The 16506-nt window shown below is 39.5% G+C and overlaps 1 protein-coding gene across 1 annotated transcript; it reads left to right on the forward strand.

The window, feature by feature from the left end:
* Positions 1-3515: 3515 nt before the first annotated feature.
* aldh7a1 (aldehyde dehydrogenase 7 family, member A1) lies at positions 3516-14700 on the forward strand. The gene is made up of 18 exons (XM_053644789.1): positions 3516-3781; positions 4804-4857; positions 6384-6449; positions 6840-6920; positions 7031-7154; positions 8498-8630; positions 8779-8823; positions 8938-9015; positions 9939-10036; positions 10230-10271; positions 10366-10460; positions 11200-11284; positions 11775-11881; positions 12022-12138; positions 12228-12325; positions 12415-12488; positions 12992-13067; positions 14292-14700. The coding sequence occupies exons 1-18, from the start codon at positions 3587-3589 to the stop codon at positions 14344-14346; spliced, it is 1623 nt and encodes a 540-aa protein (XP_053500764.1). The 5' UTR covers positions 3516-3586; the 3' UTR covers positions 14347-14700.
* Positions 14701-16506: the final 1806 nt, after the last annotated feature.

The raw sequence follows: 16506 nt of genomic DNA on the forward strand, positions 1-16506 counted from the left end.
AGAGTTGACAGAAGCAGATGATGTACAGTGTTACTCGTCATCATAATGGCTTCTCTGCAGTATTTACCCACTTGTTCGGTTGACCGAGGAGATGAAAAGCAGTGTGAAAGTAATTGTTGCTCGGTGTAGATGCATTTTGGACTTCCTGTGGTTTTTATTCCGATTGTATTATACAACTCCGAACAGGTCACTCACACCGGTGCGAAGAAATATTTATTCACAGTCGCACAAAGTACTTCATTCGCAAACATGAGTGAAATGGTCACACTGTAGAGCCCTGAGTTTATCTGCAAAGTTTTTTCCCGTTCGGTGTGATGAGGTTTAATGTCCGACAACCTCTGTAGTGCCATTTAGCATCGTGCTAGCTAGTGTCATGATTACCCACCCCATCAGGCCCACCTCTTCCGTGAGCACTTAACTAACTCTTAAAATGCCAACCCCACTTTTAAAAACAAAACAAAACAAAACTTACTCTGGCTCTTACACCTCCACTCTATGCACTTTGCTTCTCTAGAACTCAATTATAAATCTTGCATGGTAGCACTACTTGTATTGTTCTCCGCTTGATATATCGCTTTGCTTGTATTTCCTCATTTGTAAGTCGCTTTGGATAAAAGCGTCTGCTAAATGAATAAACGTAAATGTTCATTTATGTGACAAGTAATCTTGTATCGCGGTGTGATAATGTGCAGAGATAACATTCATTATTTCTCACTGCATGAACATGACTGAAATTCAGTATTTTCAATTACCTGTGGATATAATACTTAGCAAGCTACGATAGTGAAAATAAATTAAGATAGAAATAGATTAAAAATAGATTAAACTGAAACTAGATTAAACCAGGATAATTTCTGGTTCATCCATGCAGCTTTATCCATATCAAAGTTTCTACTATCGCATCTGTTAAAGCAACTGTTTCTGTTAAGATCTTCGGCTCCGAGACTAAGACTAGGGAAGCATTCCCGTTGGCTGCTTCTTGTCGATCACGAAAGTCAACATTGTGCAAGCACATGCAGAATATCCCTGTTACGCTTATGTGGGGAACTCGCTTTCTTAGGCTTTTGAGACGATAAAAGAAAATAGAAACTCTCTTCATTTCCCGTAGCCAGTTTGAACTTGGAGGCCGCCCCCCCTTGAAATTCACTCCCAGGACTCAGTCCCCCAAAAGCCTCAAGCACCCCAACGCCCCATTTTGAATAATACCAAACATGTATAGTCACCTTCTTATTCACATTAAACATACCAGCTATTGCATATAGACCTTTGGTGAGTTTAATATACAACCCCAATTCCAAAAAAGTTGGGACTCTGTGTAAAATGTAAATAACCTTCCACCAATTGTAAACATTTTTCACATCATGAAACGAAAAAAATACGACAAAGAAAACCCAGGACTTCTCTAGTTGCTGTTGAGCAGCTAGAATCCTATATCAGACACGAATGGGACAACCTTCCTCTCCCAAAACTCCAGCAACTGGTCTCCTCAGTTCTCAGTCGTATACGGACCGTTGTTAAAAGAAGATGTGATGCTACACAGTGGTAAACATTGCCCCGTCCTAACTTTTTGGAGACGTGTTGCGGCCATCATACTCGAAATGACCTTATTTTTTCCTTAAAATGGTACATTTCTTCCATTTAAACATTTTATATGTTTTCTATATTCTATTGGGAATAACGTATAGGTTTATGAGATTTGCAAATCATTGAATTCTGTTTTTATTTACATTTTACACAGCGTCCCAACGTTTTTGGAATTGGGGTTGTATTTTAATAAATATATTAATAAATATTAAGTAATATGTTTGATAAATACTTTCACAGTTTATTCTACGATATAAAATACATCAGTAATACCCCACTCGTGATTTTTTTAAAAAGGTTTTTATATGTCTTAAAAAAGACAGTTGCTAACAAGTGGCTAAATGGGACTACAGAGGTTGTCGGGGACATTAAACGTCATCATGCCGAACAAGAAAGCTCATCCACTACAGCCTGTTTAAACTCGCACGCTTGCAAACTATTCCAACTCAAACTTTCCAATTTGTAGATTTTTGCTTATTGCAGTTTGTTGAATTCTGGTTCCAGTTGACAGGGTACACTGGCACGTTTTGCTGCCGCTCCTGTCACCGTTTTGTTTGTTTTCGTTTGTTTATTTAAGTTATATTGTTTTCAGTGCCCCTACGGTTGTGATGCGATGGTCCCATTTTATATACTTTGGACTGTTGTTTTTACTTCTGTCCTAGAATTGTCACCTAGAATAACCTGCAGTGTGCAACGGGGAATCAACCCCTCGGCCCGGCTGTGAGTGTGCACTTAATGACCATGGCCTTAAGGTACACTACACACCAGCTTCTGAATTTAAAACAGAGCTCTTATTGTCTAGCTAAAGACTCTTACAAACTCTGTCGAGACACTGGATTGCTACGTCCTAAACCATATGTTCATCGGGGTTTGAGGTGCAGTTTTGCTGTTTCACCCTCTCCTAACATCTTTATCCCTATCTGTCTATATAAGACCCACAAACTGTTTTATACTGGTGTTGATCACAGTAATTTGATATCGGTTCCCTGCGTGGAGATTAAACCATTGTCGTCTGACTTATGCCACATTATTCAATGCATGGTCCGTGAATAACAAGGCTCTGCTTTTATAAGATTTTTGTACAGATAAATAGCTGGACTTGTTGTTTTTAACCGAAACCTGGCATAAAGAAAACGATGGGCTCCTGTTTAACCAGGTCACTCCAGCGGGCTTTGGAGTATTAGATCTTCCGAGGTCATCTGGCACAGGCGGAGGCATTATTGTGATTTATTATTGTTTTATTATTAGTGGTTTATTATTGTCATTATTGTGAACCTGGAGTTCACTATAAGCTCTGTATCCGTTCCCCAGTTTTCATCATTTGAATGCCTGGTCTTGAGTATTTCTGCTCCTATATCTACCATCATTGCGACAGTCTATAAATCACCTAAGGCTAAGACACATGCAGCTTTTATGTCAGATTTTGCTGATTTCCTGTCAATCAGTACGTGACACTTTTTTTTTTTTACAAAACAACTGCAAATACTTCACAATAGTGTAATGTTTTCAATATAATTTACAAATCATAAAAAAACCCATTAAATATTAGTGCTTGTATTCTCTGTTTTAGTTAGGGTATTTGCTAATCAGACCATTTACATGCAATTAGATGCATTCCATACCTTTTTAATTATACACACACTGGTTTGTCATTAAAGCTGAATAGAAAACACTAGCATAACGAAGGGGGTAATGCTATGACTCAGGAGAAGGAACATGATGATATTAAGGTCCAGGTATGGTTTGTAGCTATTTATTTATTTATTTATTTATTTATTTATTTACATATGTTGTTTCAAGCCTTATACGCCCCTAGTGGCAACCATCGGAGTTTCGAAACAGTAATGACGTAACGAAGCCTTGTTTGCTGATATCACGTGACTTGCCCAAGTTGATTCACGCTCCGAACAACTGATTCGAAACAAACGATTCTTAAAGATTTCGAAGCTTCATGAAGTAGTAGTCCGCACATGCGCGTTGGTGTTTAATTGCTCCAGCCATCATGCAGCGTGTAATGTCCCTCACTGCTCTCCGTCACTTTACTCTTCGGAAAAAACTGTGCTCTCTAACTATTCGGCAGACTGCAGCCATGTCTACACTTCTTATCAATCAGCCCAAGTATTCCTGGCTGAAAGAACTCGGTCTCAGCGAAGACAACGACGGCGTTTACAACGGGACGTGGGGAGGTAAAGGAGAGGTGAGAGCTGAAGATTAGAGCAGGTGACAGCTGTACTAAATATACGCTAGTCAGAGAGGTAGCTGCACAAAGCGCCTGGACTGAACAGAGGCCCACTCGGGCCTGTCTTTATGTAGGTTATTGGCTGGAAACTTGTATCTGGAGCAGTTTTTTGCCAAAACACCCAGGCTGATGTTTACTTTGTAGCTGTTGCATCATGTTTTGTAATGTGAGGTTCTAACGCCTCTAACCTAACCTGGGGTTATTAATTAATTCATTGCTCTCAGGTTACATTCAGTACGTTTACATGGGCAACAATATTCTGATATTAACCCGATTAAGAACTACCATGTAAACAGCGATTATTGATTACCTTAATCCGGCTAAAGTCATACTCGAAGTAAACACATCGAATTAAGACATGTGGCGCATTCCTATTTAATCGCATTATCGAAGTGCATTATAGACTACGTTTACATGGACAGCAGTAATCTGATTATTGACCTTATTCTAAGTAGGACAATATTTTGAATATATAATCCTTGGTCTGCAGCAATGTTTAGGTAGGTGGTACGGTCAAAAAAACAAAACAAAACAAAAAAAAAAACCATGTACATGAATACCAGGACCCAAGGTTTTCTAATTTGTAGTGCAAGTTAATTTAAGATCGCTTCCCAGTAGGGTTACACAATAAATCATTTGTCAATCCTTATTGCAACATTGACCTATGATATTTTACCAAAGGTTACAGTATGAGAATGAGACCTCTATCAAATCCCAAAATGTTTCGTTGTGTCTTTTGAACATCTTAACATGCTCAGGTTCAACAGACTCAAATTTATTTTATTTATTTCTTTTTTTTTTTATTAATCACATAATTCACGGGATGTATTGAATGCCACAGCAAACCACAATCACAATATTTCCTAGTGGAGTATGTTCATGGGGTATATTCATCCTCCAATTGGAGTATGTTCGTATGTTTCAGTCCAATTTCACAGAGTGTGATTTCTACATGTCTGATTATTATCTTATGCTCGTAGGTGGTCACATCATTCTGTCCTGCTAACAACGAGCCCATCGCCAGAGTCCGACAGGTAACTTTACTTCTATACACATTACCATGTTCCTTGCTTGTTCCTAAGAAATAAGTATCAGTGTCAGAACTCTAGAAACTATAGGTGACTAAAATGCAATCAAATATCTGTACAATACTAATGCACAAATTACCACCCAATACCATAATCATGCACAAAGAGTCCTTTAGGAAACAGTAAACTATAGACATATTTGAAAGTCTGCATGTCTTTTAAGTCACTTCAAAGTGGTAATTATCTCAAATAAAGCTGGTAAATAGCGTTTTTGTACTTTAAATAATGACTTTTTGAACTTGAAAGAGTGTTCCTGTTGTGAGTTATGCTCTGTTATAACAAGTGGATAAATAGGTAAATGTGTATGATAAAATGGTTCATTTCAGAGCATGTGAGCGAAGCGGAGCGGTGTGACACTGCTCTCAATATTCCGCTCAGTCGCTCACTGCCCAAACGAATGCTCTGCTCATGTACCGCTCGCACTCAGCGGTAAAACAAAGTGCACTCATCCCTCTCCGACATGAAATTTCACTTGGTATACTTGTTTCAGTTTGTAATACATTGCTTGTATAAATGCCTCCATTAAAGTATTAGAGAGAATAATTATGATATTTGTGTGTGGCATTCTGTTGCAGGCTGTGCCTTTTAGTCATTTTATTAATTTCTTTAAATGTATTAAATTAAATTGATAAATTTAACCAAGGGCGTTAGCTGGACTGTTAATCATCCGGGGCTGATTCCCAGATTCTTCTCAATCAAAAAAATGTTTAAAAACATGCAAAATATATTCAAAATGAACTGTTTCCATGCGTTTGTTTCTTGCATGTGAGGGCTAATTGCTTAAAAAATTGAAAATTGGACAGAAAGCTGGATTTATCATAAAACTTGCCTCGGGTATCACTGTTTGAAGGAGTACTAGACAGATAAAATAAACTTTTGTCATATCGAACACGAGACTAGGCTAATTTTGTGTCGCTAGCCAAGGGGAGGCACAACTAAGCTATCATTCAGTACGTTTACATGGACAACAATAATCCAATATTAACCTGATTAAGACAATATTCTGATTAAGAAACTACCATGTAAACAGCGATTATTGATGACCTTTATCCGACTAAAGTCATACTCGAAATAAACACAAATGGAATTAAGAGGTGTGGAGTATTCCTATTTTAGTCGCATTATCGAAGTGCATTACAGACATGTACACACCTTAATCACGCTATTAACACCGTGTGGGAGTTTTCACCGCATTTTGCGACAGGACACACACACGGCAGTGCTCAACCGTTTGAGCATACCGCATACTTACCTACTATATATTTGGCATAATACATGTATTTCGGCTACTATATAGTAGGTAAGTATGCCGTTTAGCTTGACAAATAATTAACTGCACTTGAAGCTTTCGTAAAATTAAAAATGAAACACCCAAAACTGTATACGGTACCATAACGAAGACGAACTGCATTCTGGTCATGCTCTGATTCGTTATGATCTTTTATAAAATGTATTTCTACCTTTTCGATCAGGCTACCCTGGCTGAATATGAGGAAACTGTACAGAAGGCACGAGAGGCATGGAAAGTTTGGGCAGATGTAAGTACTGAGATCAAGTGAAGGCACTGAGATTTATTGATGGTTTAAATATACTTGTATCGCAGCACTGTTTAATTCTCTAATTTGATTGCTCAGAAGGTTTTGAACAATTTTCTACAACAACAGCTTAAAGTTTATGCAGAACGATGCACTCATTCTAATGCAGCTCATTCAAAGAGACTTGTATGATGGATGCTCCATATAAGCCTAATATTAAACAGATTTAAGAGCATGGTATTTAATGTAAATAACAGTAACTCTGCTCCATGTTGGACCACATCATAAAGGATTGTTTATTTCCTGTAACAGCTCGCCTTGTCGTATTTTATTCCTTATTATTCTTGCTTTATTGAATCTCTGACATCTTTTTTATTTTTTTTATTTCTGCAGATCCCTGCTCCAAAAAGAGGGGAGATTGTAAGACAGATTGGAGATGCTCTGAGGAAAAAGATTAAAGTTCTTGGCAGCTTGGTACACTTGGATTTAAAAACTCTGCCTTCCGACTGACGTTGTTTCAGAATTAAAGCATGTATGTGGACTGCTGTGTGAGATATTTCACACAGATTTGTATGTATTATCAGGTGTCTCTGGAGATGGGAAAGATCTACGTGGAGGGGCTCGGTGAGGTGCAGGAGTACGTCGACGTGTGCGACTATGCTGTCGGACTCTCCCGTATGATTGGCGGTCCAGTTCTGCCCTCTGAAAGTAGGTCATATCAGTGGTAGTAAAAAAATAAATAAATCATCCACTTTTGTAGTTAGCTATTTACTGTGTCTGTAAGGTCAGGAGAGGTGAGCATGAAACATTGAAGGCTTTTGGGATGAACTTACTGATATGTTAATGTTTACAAGTCACTAGATCATCAATACAACTATTCCACTGACTGACTGACTGACTGAGGTCCAGATGCTGTTTTGCTTTTATTGGAATTATTAATCTTGAAATATGTCCTGAGTGCTGTCATTTTGTGCAACCTCGTACACTAGGCTTACACCAATCAGCCATAACATTAAAACCACTGACAGGTGAAGGGAATAACATTGATTATCTTTTCACAATGGCACCTCTCGAGGTGTGGGATATATTAACCATCAAGTGAACAGTTAGTTCTCGAAGTTGTTGTGTTTGAAGCAGGTTAAATGGACCGGCGAAAGGATTTTGACAAGGCCCAAATAGTGAGGGCTAGACGACTGGGTCAGAGCATCTCCAAAACGGAAGGTCTCGTTGGGTGTTTCCGGGACGCAGTGGTTAGTACCTACCAAAAGCGGTCCAAGGAAGGACAACTGGTGAACCAGCGACAGGTTCATTTGCTCCCAAGGCTCATTAATGCACATGGGGAGCGAAGGCTAGCCCAACTGGTCTGATCCCACAGAAGACCTACTGTAGCACAAATTGCTGAAAGGGTTCACACTTTGACACGTACCACCTACCTAAACGTTGTTGGAGACAAGGTAAACCTCTGCATGGCAGCGGCATTCCTTAATGGCAGTGGCCTCTTTCAGCAGGATAATGCGCCCTGCCTCACTGCAAAAATTGTTCAGGAATGCTTTGTGGAACTTCACAAAGAGTTCAAGCTGTTGACTCAGCCTCCAAGTTCCCCAGATCTGAATCCGATCGAGCATCTGTGGCATGTGCTGGACAAACAAGTTCAATCCATGGAGGCCCGACCTCGCAAGGTTGCAGGATTTAAAGAATCTGCTGTTAACGTCTTGGTGCCAGATATCACGGCACACCTTCAGAGAAGCCCATGCCTCAACGGGTCAGAGCTGTTTTTGCGGTACAAGGGGGACCTACACAATATTAGGCAGGTGGTTTTAATGTTATGGCTGATCAGTGCATGTCACATAATAGTACATGGTATCAGATGTTGGTATGGGAGATTTTTTTTTTTATGAGTTCGAATAAATAAGCAAAGGATTGTACCAATACTCGGGACCTTTTCTGGAAAAGCGCACAATGGTTCCACATTAGGCAACACCTCTGGAATCAGGAGTGGCATTGGTGGGCAGATAAAGTCTCTCAGAAGCTCTTTTGTTTGATGTTTTCAGGACCAGGCCATGCTCTGATTGAGCAGTGGAACCCTGTGGGTTTGGTGGGCATCATCACTGCCTTTAACTTCCCTGTAGCGGTGTATGGCTGGAACAATGCTATCGCTCTGATCTGTGGCAACGTCTGCCTCTGGTGAGACTACCTTAGAAAACTTGCTGAAGTTTTTTATATTAATAGATTTTTAGAATTAGGATTCAAAGATAAAACATGAAGTAAAATGTCATCTAAGAATGGATCACAGTGCTTGCAAAGCTGTTAAATGTGCCTCTTTTATTGGCAGGAAAGGAGCCCCAACCACGCCTCTGACTAGTGTAGCAGTGACTAAGTGAGTGTGAGTGTAGTAATGGACATGAATTGCAATACACTGCCATAAAACATTTGTCAGAATTTATGTCCCACTACAATCATTGTGTGTGTGTGTGTTTGTGCATTCATTCAGAATTGTTGCTGAGGTGTTGGAGCAGAATAACCTTCCTGGTGCTATCTGCTCTATGACATGTGGTGGAGCTGACATTGGGTATGTACACAAGACAGATTATATGCGATTTATGGACCTGACGAAAAAAATTTGCACACTTATTGTTCAGCTTTGATATGTACCTGTTTTAGATGACGCTAATGTGGACTATTTTATCTAGTGTTTTTGGTTTCATGCTTCATGGACGGACAAAAAAGATTATTTCTGTAAAGCACAGACATTTTGTACTGACTTTCTATTTGTTTTTATTGATAAGCAACCAGAACTCCTGGTTTCAGGGCTTTTACCAGTAACCTGTAAAGTGTTTTTGAGTAGATATACACTACAATGATAAAAGTTTGTGGACATCTGACAGTCACACCCGTGTGTGGCTGGACCCACTCCGCTGTTCACACCTGCTGCTCGTTGCTCAGGTCGAGGAGAGCTTGGTGTTAGGTTTTGTGGAGGTTAGTGAGAGTTTTTATGATTTCGCTGATTGGGGAGGCTTCCATGGTGGCATCTGAGTCCACTGTAGAATGTGTTGTGTAGGTGTGCGGAGTAAAACTCGGAGGCAGGCAGATTTTCAGCGGCGCTCGGGGCTCACTTTTATTTTTCCCATAGTGCTTTTCAGTCCACTTTCCAAAAATCAAAAGGAACTGTCACCATCCTACGCTCGACCATGCCCCTGCTGCCACAAACATCACAGCAGGTTCTAAATCTGGAATGGGATTTTTAAAGAGCATATGAGTGTGATGGTCAGGTGTCCACAGACATTTGCCCGTTAGGTGTTTTTGTATATTTTGGTTTTTGAGACAATAAGATCATGGGAAATGGTGGCTTTAGGCTACTCGATTGTTTTCAAGTCCGAATCTCAGCACTGGCACTTTGGGGTCCCTCAATTGCAAAATCCATGTCAGTCCTGTAAGGACACGTTGATGCTTCTTTGTGCACACTATTCACATTTTGTTGTGTTCTTTTTGTAGCACGGCCCTCGCTAAAGATGAGCGGGTCGACCTTGTGTCTTTCACTGGCAGCACTCACGTGGGCAAACAGGTGGCTCTGATGGTGCAGGAGCGGTTTGGTGAGCGCTCTGTTTCACTCTGTCTGCGATCTTCACTTCAGCCTACATGACATTCTACATGATGTTATATGCTGTTGCATTTTCACAGCTGTTTCTTGAGTTTGAGAAATCAATATAAAGGTATTTGTTTTTTTTGTATCTGTAATTTTTTTTTTTTTGAATTTAATTTATTTGTTTTTTTTTACCCCCACAGGTCGACAGTTGTTAGAGCTTGGAGGGAACAATGCCATCATTGGTAAGTTACTTGTTCAACAGGTTTGCATGTAGCCCTGCTTCTTGTGTAGTTGATAGAATGAGTAAAGCTTTTTGTCTGTTTGTTTTTTTGTTAGTGTTTGAGGATGCTGACCTAAACCTGGTAGTGCCTTCAGCTCTCTTTGCCTCCGTGGGAACTGCAGGTCAGCGCTGTACCACTACCAGGAGACTGGTGAGTGTCACTTGAGTGACAAAAGCACTGATTTCCAAAAAAAAAAACATTGTGTTGACTCATTTGGGTTGTACAATATTATCTGCCAGTGTGGTGCCATTTAAAAAAAAAAAAATTAAAAATAAATTATAAAATAAAATAATTATTTTGACCAATCAGGAGCCACACCTGATCTCACTTGAAGGCAAAGATGAACTGATTAAACAAGAGGAACTGCTTCCGTAATCATAAATACTTTTTTTGTCTTCTCTGTGCTCATCCCAGGACATTTATTCACAATATTCTCATATTGAACATCATTTAATCCAGTTAACGCTATGTGACGTTTTAGATCACAGTTATAGAAGTGTAATGCTTCCCAATCACACTATCTGGAGTCGCCGGTCACCTCTGACTTGCTGATCTCAATCTACATCCAGATTTCTGCTTTGTTACACAATTTTTTTTTGTTGTTGTTGAAAGTGCTATACAAATAAAATTGAACTTAAATGGAATCAGATGTGGCTCCTGATGGTTGGAATGAAAATCTGCAGCTACACTTGCAGAGTACTGTAAGCCAGACTTGATGCGAAACACAACTTTCCCGATAAAAGATATGATTATGAAGTCTCAGTGAAAGCTAAAAGAAAAATAAAGTGGTGCCGTTTCCTCCTTTTCGTTCTCGTTTAATCTAATGAGCCATGCTTTGGTTAGTACTAATCTAAAATCTTTCCTTCTCCCCCGCCACTGTGTTCACTAGTTTCTGCATGAGAGTGTTCATGATGAGGTCGTGGAAAGGTTAATCAAAGCCTACAAGCAAGTCCGCATCGGCGAACCCTGGGACCGTAAGTTCATTCAGGCTCAGGCACTCAGAATCTTTCCGCTAATTTCGCCCAAATGCAAAAAAAAAAAAAAAAAAATTAGGGAGCAACATTTAAAGGTGCAGTTTGCATAAATATTTCTAGACCTGTAATAAATAATAGGATTTCAAATATACCTGTAATTCACAATATTGCTATGCAATAAGGGGAAATTAGCCCCTTCCCCAGGCAGAACTGACACGAATTTGGTTAAAAGGCCTACATCATTTTAGCAGAGAGGGTGGGGTCAGTTCAAGTTTTCATTCAGACCAGCAGAAGGCTCTAAAAATGACAAACTGCTCCTTTAAGTTGTCTCAGAAGGAAAAGAATAAATCAGAAATCATAGTAATGTACAAATGGTGCATCCATTAAGTATCATATAGTCATGCAAATTTTTTTTTTTTTACATTTATGTATCATAAACAAGTAACTAAGAACTAGTGATTATGAATGTATTTTTTTTGTTTGTCAACAGCTAGTACTCTGTATGGTCCCCTGCACACCAAGCAAGCTGTGGACCAGTACCTGGCGGCCATAGTGCAGGCCAAGCAGCAGGGTGGCACTCTGGTTTGTGGTGGAAAGGTACAGTGCTGCACCTTTAACTGTGTCTCATATGTGTAAACAGGTTTGGAAAGCATCATTTTGGTAGATATGCTGTGTATCTGTAGCACTGAAGAAATCTTCCTGCAAAACTGAACCCCACCTCTCAATCTGTTGGTCAGGTCATGGATCGCTCCGGGAACTACGTGGAGCCAACTATCTTCACCGGTCTGGCACATGATGCCCCCATCGTTCACACAGAGACCTTCGTGCCTATTCTCTATGTAATCAAATTCAAGGTAGGACATTTTCCCCTCTTTTCTCTACATTTACATGGGTTTTCAGGTTTCAGAAATTTTTTTTCCGCCTTCTCTTATTTTACCTTTAGACTGAAGAGGAGGCGTTCGCTTGGAATAATGAAGTCAAACAGGGTCTCTCCAGCAGCATCTTCACAAAAGACATGGGCAGAGTGTTCCGCTGGCTAGGGTGTGTGGAGTCTGTACATATATGCACTTTAATGTTTAATATGTGTAAATTAGTTCTTGGAGACTGAGATCGGATTTTGTTTCCTCCAGACCTAAAGGCTCAGACTGTGGCATTGTTAATGTCAACATTCCAACCAGCGGTGCTGAGATTGGAGGAGCCTTCGGTGGGTACAGAATCCTTCTTACAGGCCATACAGGATTTTGATTGTTTTTGTGAATGGTGCAGCCATAAATGTTTGATTTTGCCGTGGCTTTTTTCAGAATTTCCAATTTTGCAGAGTTTTTTGTGCTGTTTTTTTTTTTTTTTTTGGCGGAAAACCACTTGAATTGGCAAAATCGCAATTGCACAAAATAGTTTTGCACGGTCTTTCACAGTGATGTCTTCTGGTAAATGAGAACTTTTAGCTGTACTCATGTTTAATGCACATGAATCTAAGAGGGCTTAGACTGAATGTGCAGTGTGATGATGTCACATGGCGTGTCGTCTTGGCTCAAATCTGCGGTAATTCTGAAAAATTGTGAGCTCTGCTGAATATTGCGGAGTTTACTTGATTTTTGGTCTCTGCAATCGCAAGAACACGAAATCCTGGCGGGACTGTATTTTTACAGTACTACTGGTCGCTACTGTGAGGAATGGCAGATAAGCGTATGGCTTTTGTGTGTACAGGAGGAGAAAAGCACACAGGAGGTGGACGCGAGTCAGGCAGCGACTCATGGAAGCAGTATATGAGGAGGTCTACATGGTAAGTGCCCACGTACACTGTCTGTCTGTCTTTTACACAAAATGCAAAATTTTCTTCCCTTGGATTTATGAAAAAGTTTTGTGATGCAGAGAGGCACAAAAATAAGGAAAACTTACAAGGATATATACACAATGAAGCTTCATGTGTGCTACTACTAATGTAACGAATGTAATTTGACTACTACGTATGTAAAAAGAAAACACTTCCTATGACCCCCATGCCTGGGTGGACAAAGTCACGTATAATCTACAAGAGTTAGCTTCCCTTGCAACACCTTGGCATTCATCTATCCATGTATCACCCAGAGTACGTTCACTCACTGGAGACACACTGATTGGCCAAAGACTAGGCAATGTTTTTTCAGTATTCAGCTCTCCAGCTGTCTGTCCCCACTGTAGCCTCAGACTCATGTTCTTGGCTGTCAGGAAAGAAACTCAATGTAGTCTTCTGCTGTTAACACCCATGGCCTTGTGGTCTGATGATGGTGGTGTGTGTTCTGAAACTCTTTTCTGCTCACCATGGTGGTAAAGAGTGGTTATTTTACTGTAGACTTCCTGTCAACTCAAACCAGTCTAACCATTCTCCTCCAACCTCTCTCTCTCTCTCTCTCTCTCTCTCTCTCTCTCTCTCTCTCTCTCCTTCTCTCCTTCTCTCCTTCTCTCATTCTCTCATTCTCTCATTAACAAGTATGCTTTTTCCTCCCACACCATTCTGTGTAAACTCTGGAGACTGTTGTGCTTTAAAATTTCTAAGACATCAGCAGTTTCTGAAATATTTAAACCAGCCTAGGTCAAGCACGAATAACCATGCCACAGTCAAAGTCACTGAGAGAATATTTACCCCCCCCCCCCCCATTCTGAAGTTTAATGTGAGTCTTGACTTGTATCTGTAATGCATAATTTTATGCATTGCACTGCTACCACTAGATTGGATAATTGCGTGAATGAGAAGGATTACAGGTATTCCTATTAAAATGGTTGGTGAATGTGATGCTAAATGCAATTTTAGGGATTTATATATGAGTGTGTTTGTGCGCATGTGTGTATATAATAGTTAAAGGTCCTTAGCTTCTTAGAGTTCTAGTGAGAACCCTCTCTGATACAGAAACACGTGTAGGCTGCCATATATTACCTTGTTCCTCCGAGAGGGAGGATTGAAATTGGTGCATAATGAAGAGTAATTCTGTATAGTAAATTTTAAATATTTTCTTTTTTCCTCGCACAGTACTATCAACTACAGCAAGAACCTCCCGCTGGCACAAGGAATCAAGTTTGAGTGAACTGTAACCAAGTAATACTATTACCTGGAAAAAAAACAACACAACTAACACATTAAACATAGGTTTTTCAATTAACACATGTTTGATTCCAAACTAATCAAATGTGAACCTGCATATGCAGTCGGCATCTCTGTCATGTTAGATTGGTTTAATGGGCAGTTTTATTTGTTTATAATTTGAATTTGTTAATGAAATTTTGAGTTTTGAAAATACCCAATCCCAGTGTTCTACAATACATTTATTAACGGTTAAAAAGCACTTGATGATTTCGTAGTGTGTCCTGTTTTAATGCTCTTCCTTGTCAACATTGAGGCACTTTGTACGAATAAATCATGCCTTTATTTTTGAAGGAAATTTTTCAAACGTGTGGTTATTTGTTTATACACTTTTTTTTTCTGTTTTATTTTAGGATCACTTTTTTTTTTTTTTTTTAATGGATGAATTTTATATTCTGGCAAGATGTCTGTTTTGCAAAGACTCATCTACTGGAATGTTTGCTATTAGATGCTGTTTCAGTAATAAATCTGTTTGGTCTAACCACTTTTCAATTTATTATTAACAAACTAGATGTTACATTTCTGCAGCATTAGAAATGATCAGCAGTTAGAAAGTTACACATTATTTAATGACACAGTCCAACAGGGGGTGACATTGCTGTGAAATAGTTAATGCTGCTCAGAAAAGTGCAACAAAAAGCAGTCAGCCATCACCAGGATGACTGTGCTATAAACTACAGCACAGTGAAATTCTTTTTTTTTTTTCCGCATATCCCAGATTGTTAGGAAGCTGGGGTCAGAGCGCAGGGTCAGCCATGACACAGCACAGCTGGAGCAGAGAGGGTTAAGGGCCTTGTTCAAGGGCCCAACAGTGGCAGCTTGGCAGTGCTGGGGCTTGAACCCCAGACTTTCTGATCAGTAACCCAGAGCCTTAACTGTTGAGCCACTACTGCCAAGTTCAAATGTCAACAACGTCACAGCTGGGTAGGACTACTCACTGGCCAATGGTGGACTAGTAGCAGGCATAGAGATGAACCTGAATATACCAGGAAAAACACCTTGCTCTCAAAGTCTCATCCAACATGACTAAATGGTGACAACAATTCCATTTTACTGCTTAACCATTAGTTTATGGCTAAAAAGAAGAGCTCAATTGAACTGGTTATGTTTTCTTTCATAGTCGTGCTAGCAGCACATACTTTAAACAGATAACACACTTTAGAAACACAAATTCTCTGTCCATTTGTCTAAATGTTTTTGTGATCAACTTTTTTTGTGATCATCATTTCAGACTACAGAAAATAAACTAAATAATTAAAAAAAATAATCTATCAAACTTTGTGAAATGCTTCCCTTTCTCAATGAGCAGCCTTCAGCTAAATTATTTGTGTTTCTGCTATATTTATCCATCCATCCATTTTCCCTACCACTTATCCTACACAGGGTAGGGATTCACTAATGAAAAATCATATTCTTCATCGAGCTGGACTTTCGGGAATAGCGGTCAACAGACCAGCTTTGCAGGATGGAGGCTTGTGATGGACCAATTTTTTTTTTCATTTCTACCATAAATTTTTAATCAGATAGAGATCCGGACTGTTTGAGTTGATATGTCTTTCCTCAAGAACAGCTTTAACACTCTTTGCTCTGTGGCAAGATGCATTATCATCCTGAAAAATGACCATCACCACCAAACCTATTTTCTATTGATGGAATTAGAAAAGTTTCCAAAATTTCAGTGTACACCTGTGCATTGACCGTTGAGGACCGCTCAGATCATAAACGAGTGGGGATATTTGATTGTTTTCTTCAGTCTATATGTTTCATTAGAAACATTCAACGGCACTGAACAAAAATTCCAGTATTATCTCCTTGGCCAATGCAGATTTGTCACTGAATATCACTTTCATCCAATCTCCCACACTCAGTGATTCCCACTGTAACGTTGTTTTCTTCTGTTTAGGTGTTCGTGCTGGTTTTCATTTGGCTTTTCTATACATAAATCCCATTTCATTCAGCTGATTTCTTACAGTTCTGTCACAAGCATTGTTTTGTTTTGTTGCGCATTTTCTATCCTGACGTCTTCCTCTGTCTAAATGTAACATTTCCCTTTTATAAGCTTCCCGTTTTGTTTATACTTGCACCAAATTTAAGATACAGCTGA

This window comes from Ictalurus furcatus, chromosome 16, assembly GCF_023375685.1.
Source record: "Ictalurus furcatus strain D&B chromosome 16, Billie_1.0, whole genome shotgun sequence".
NCBI classification, from domain to species: Eukaryota; Metazoa; Chordata; class Actinopteri; order Siluriformes; family Ictaluridae; genus Ictalurus; species Ictalurus furcatus.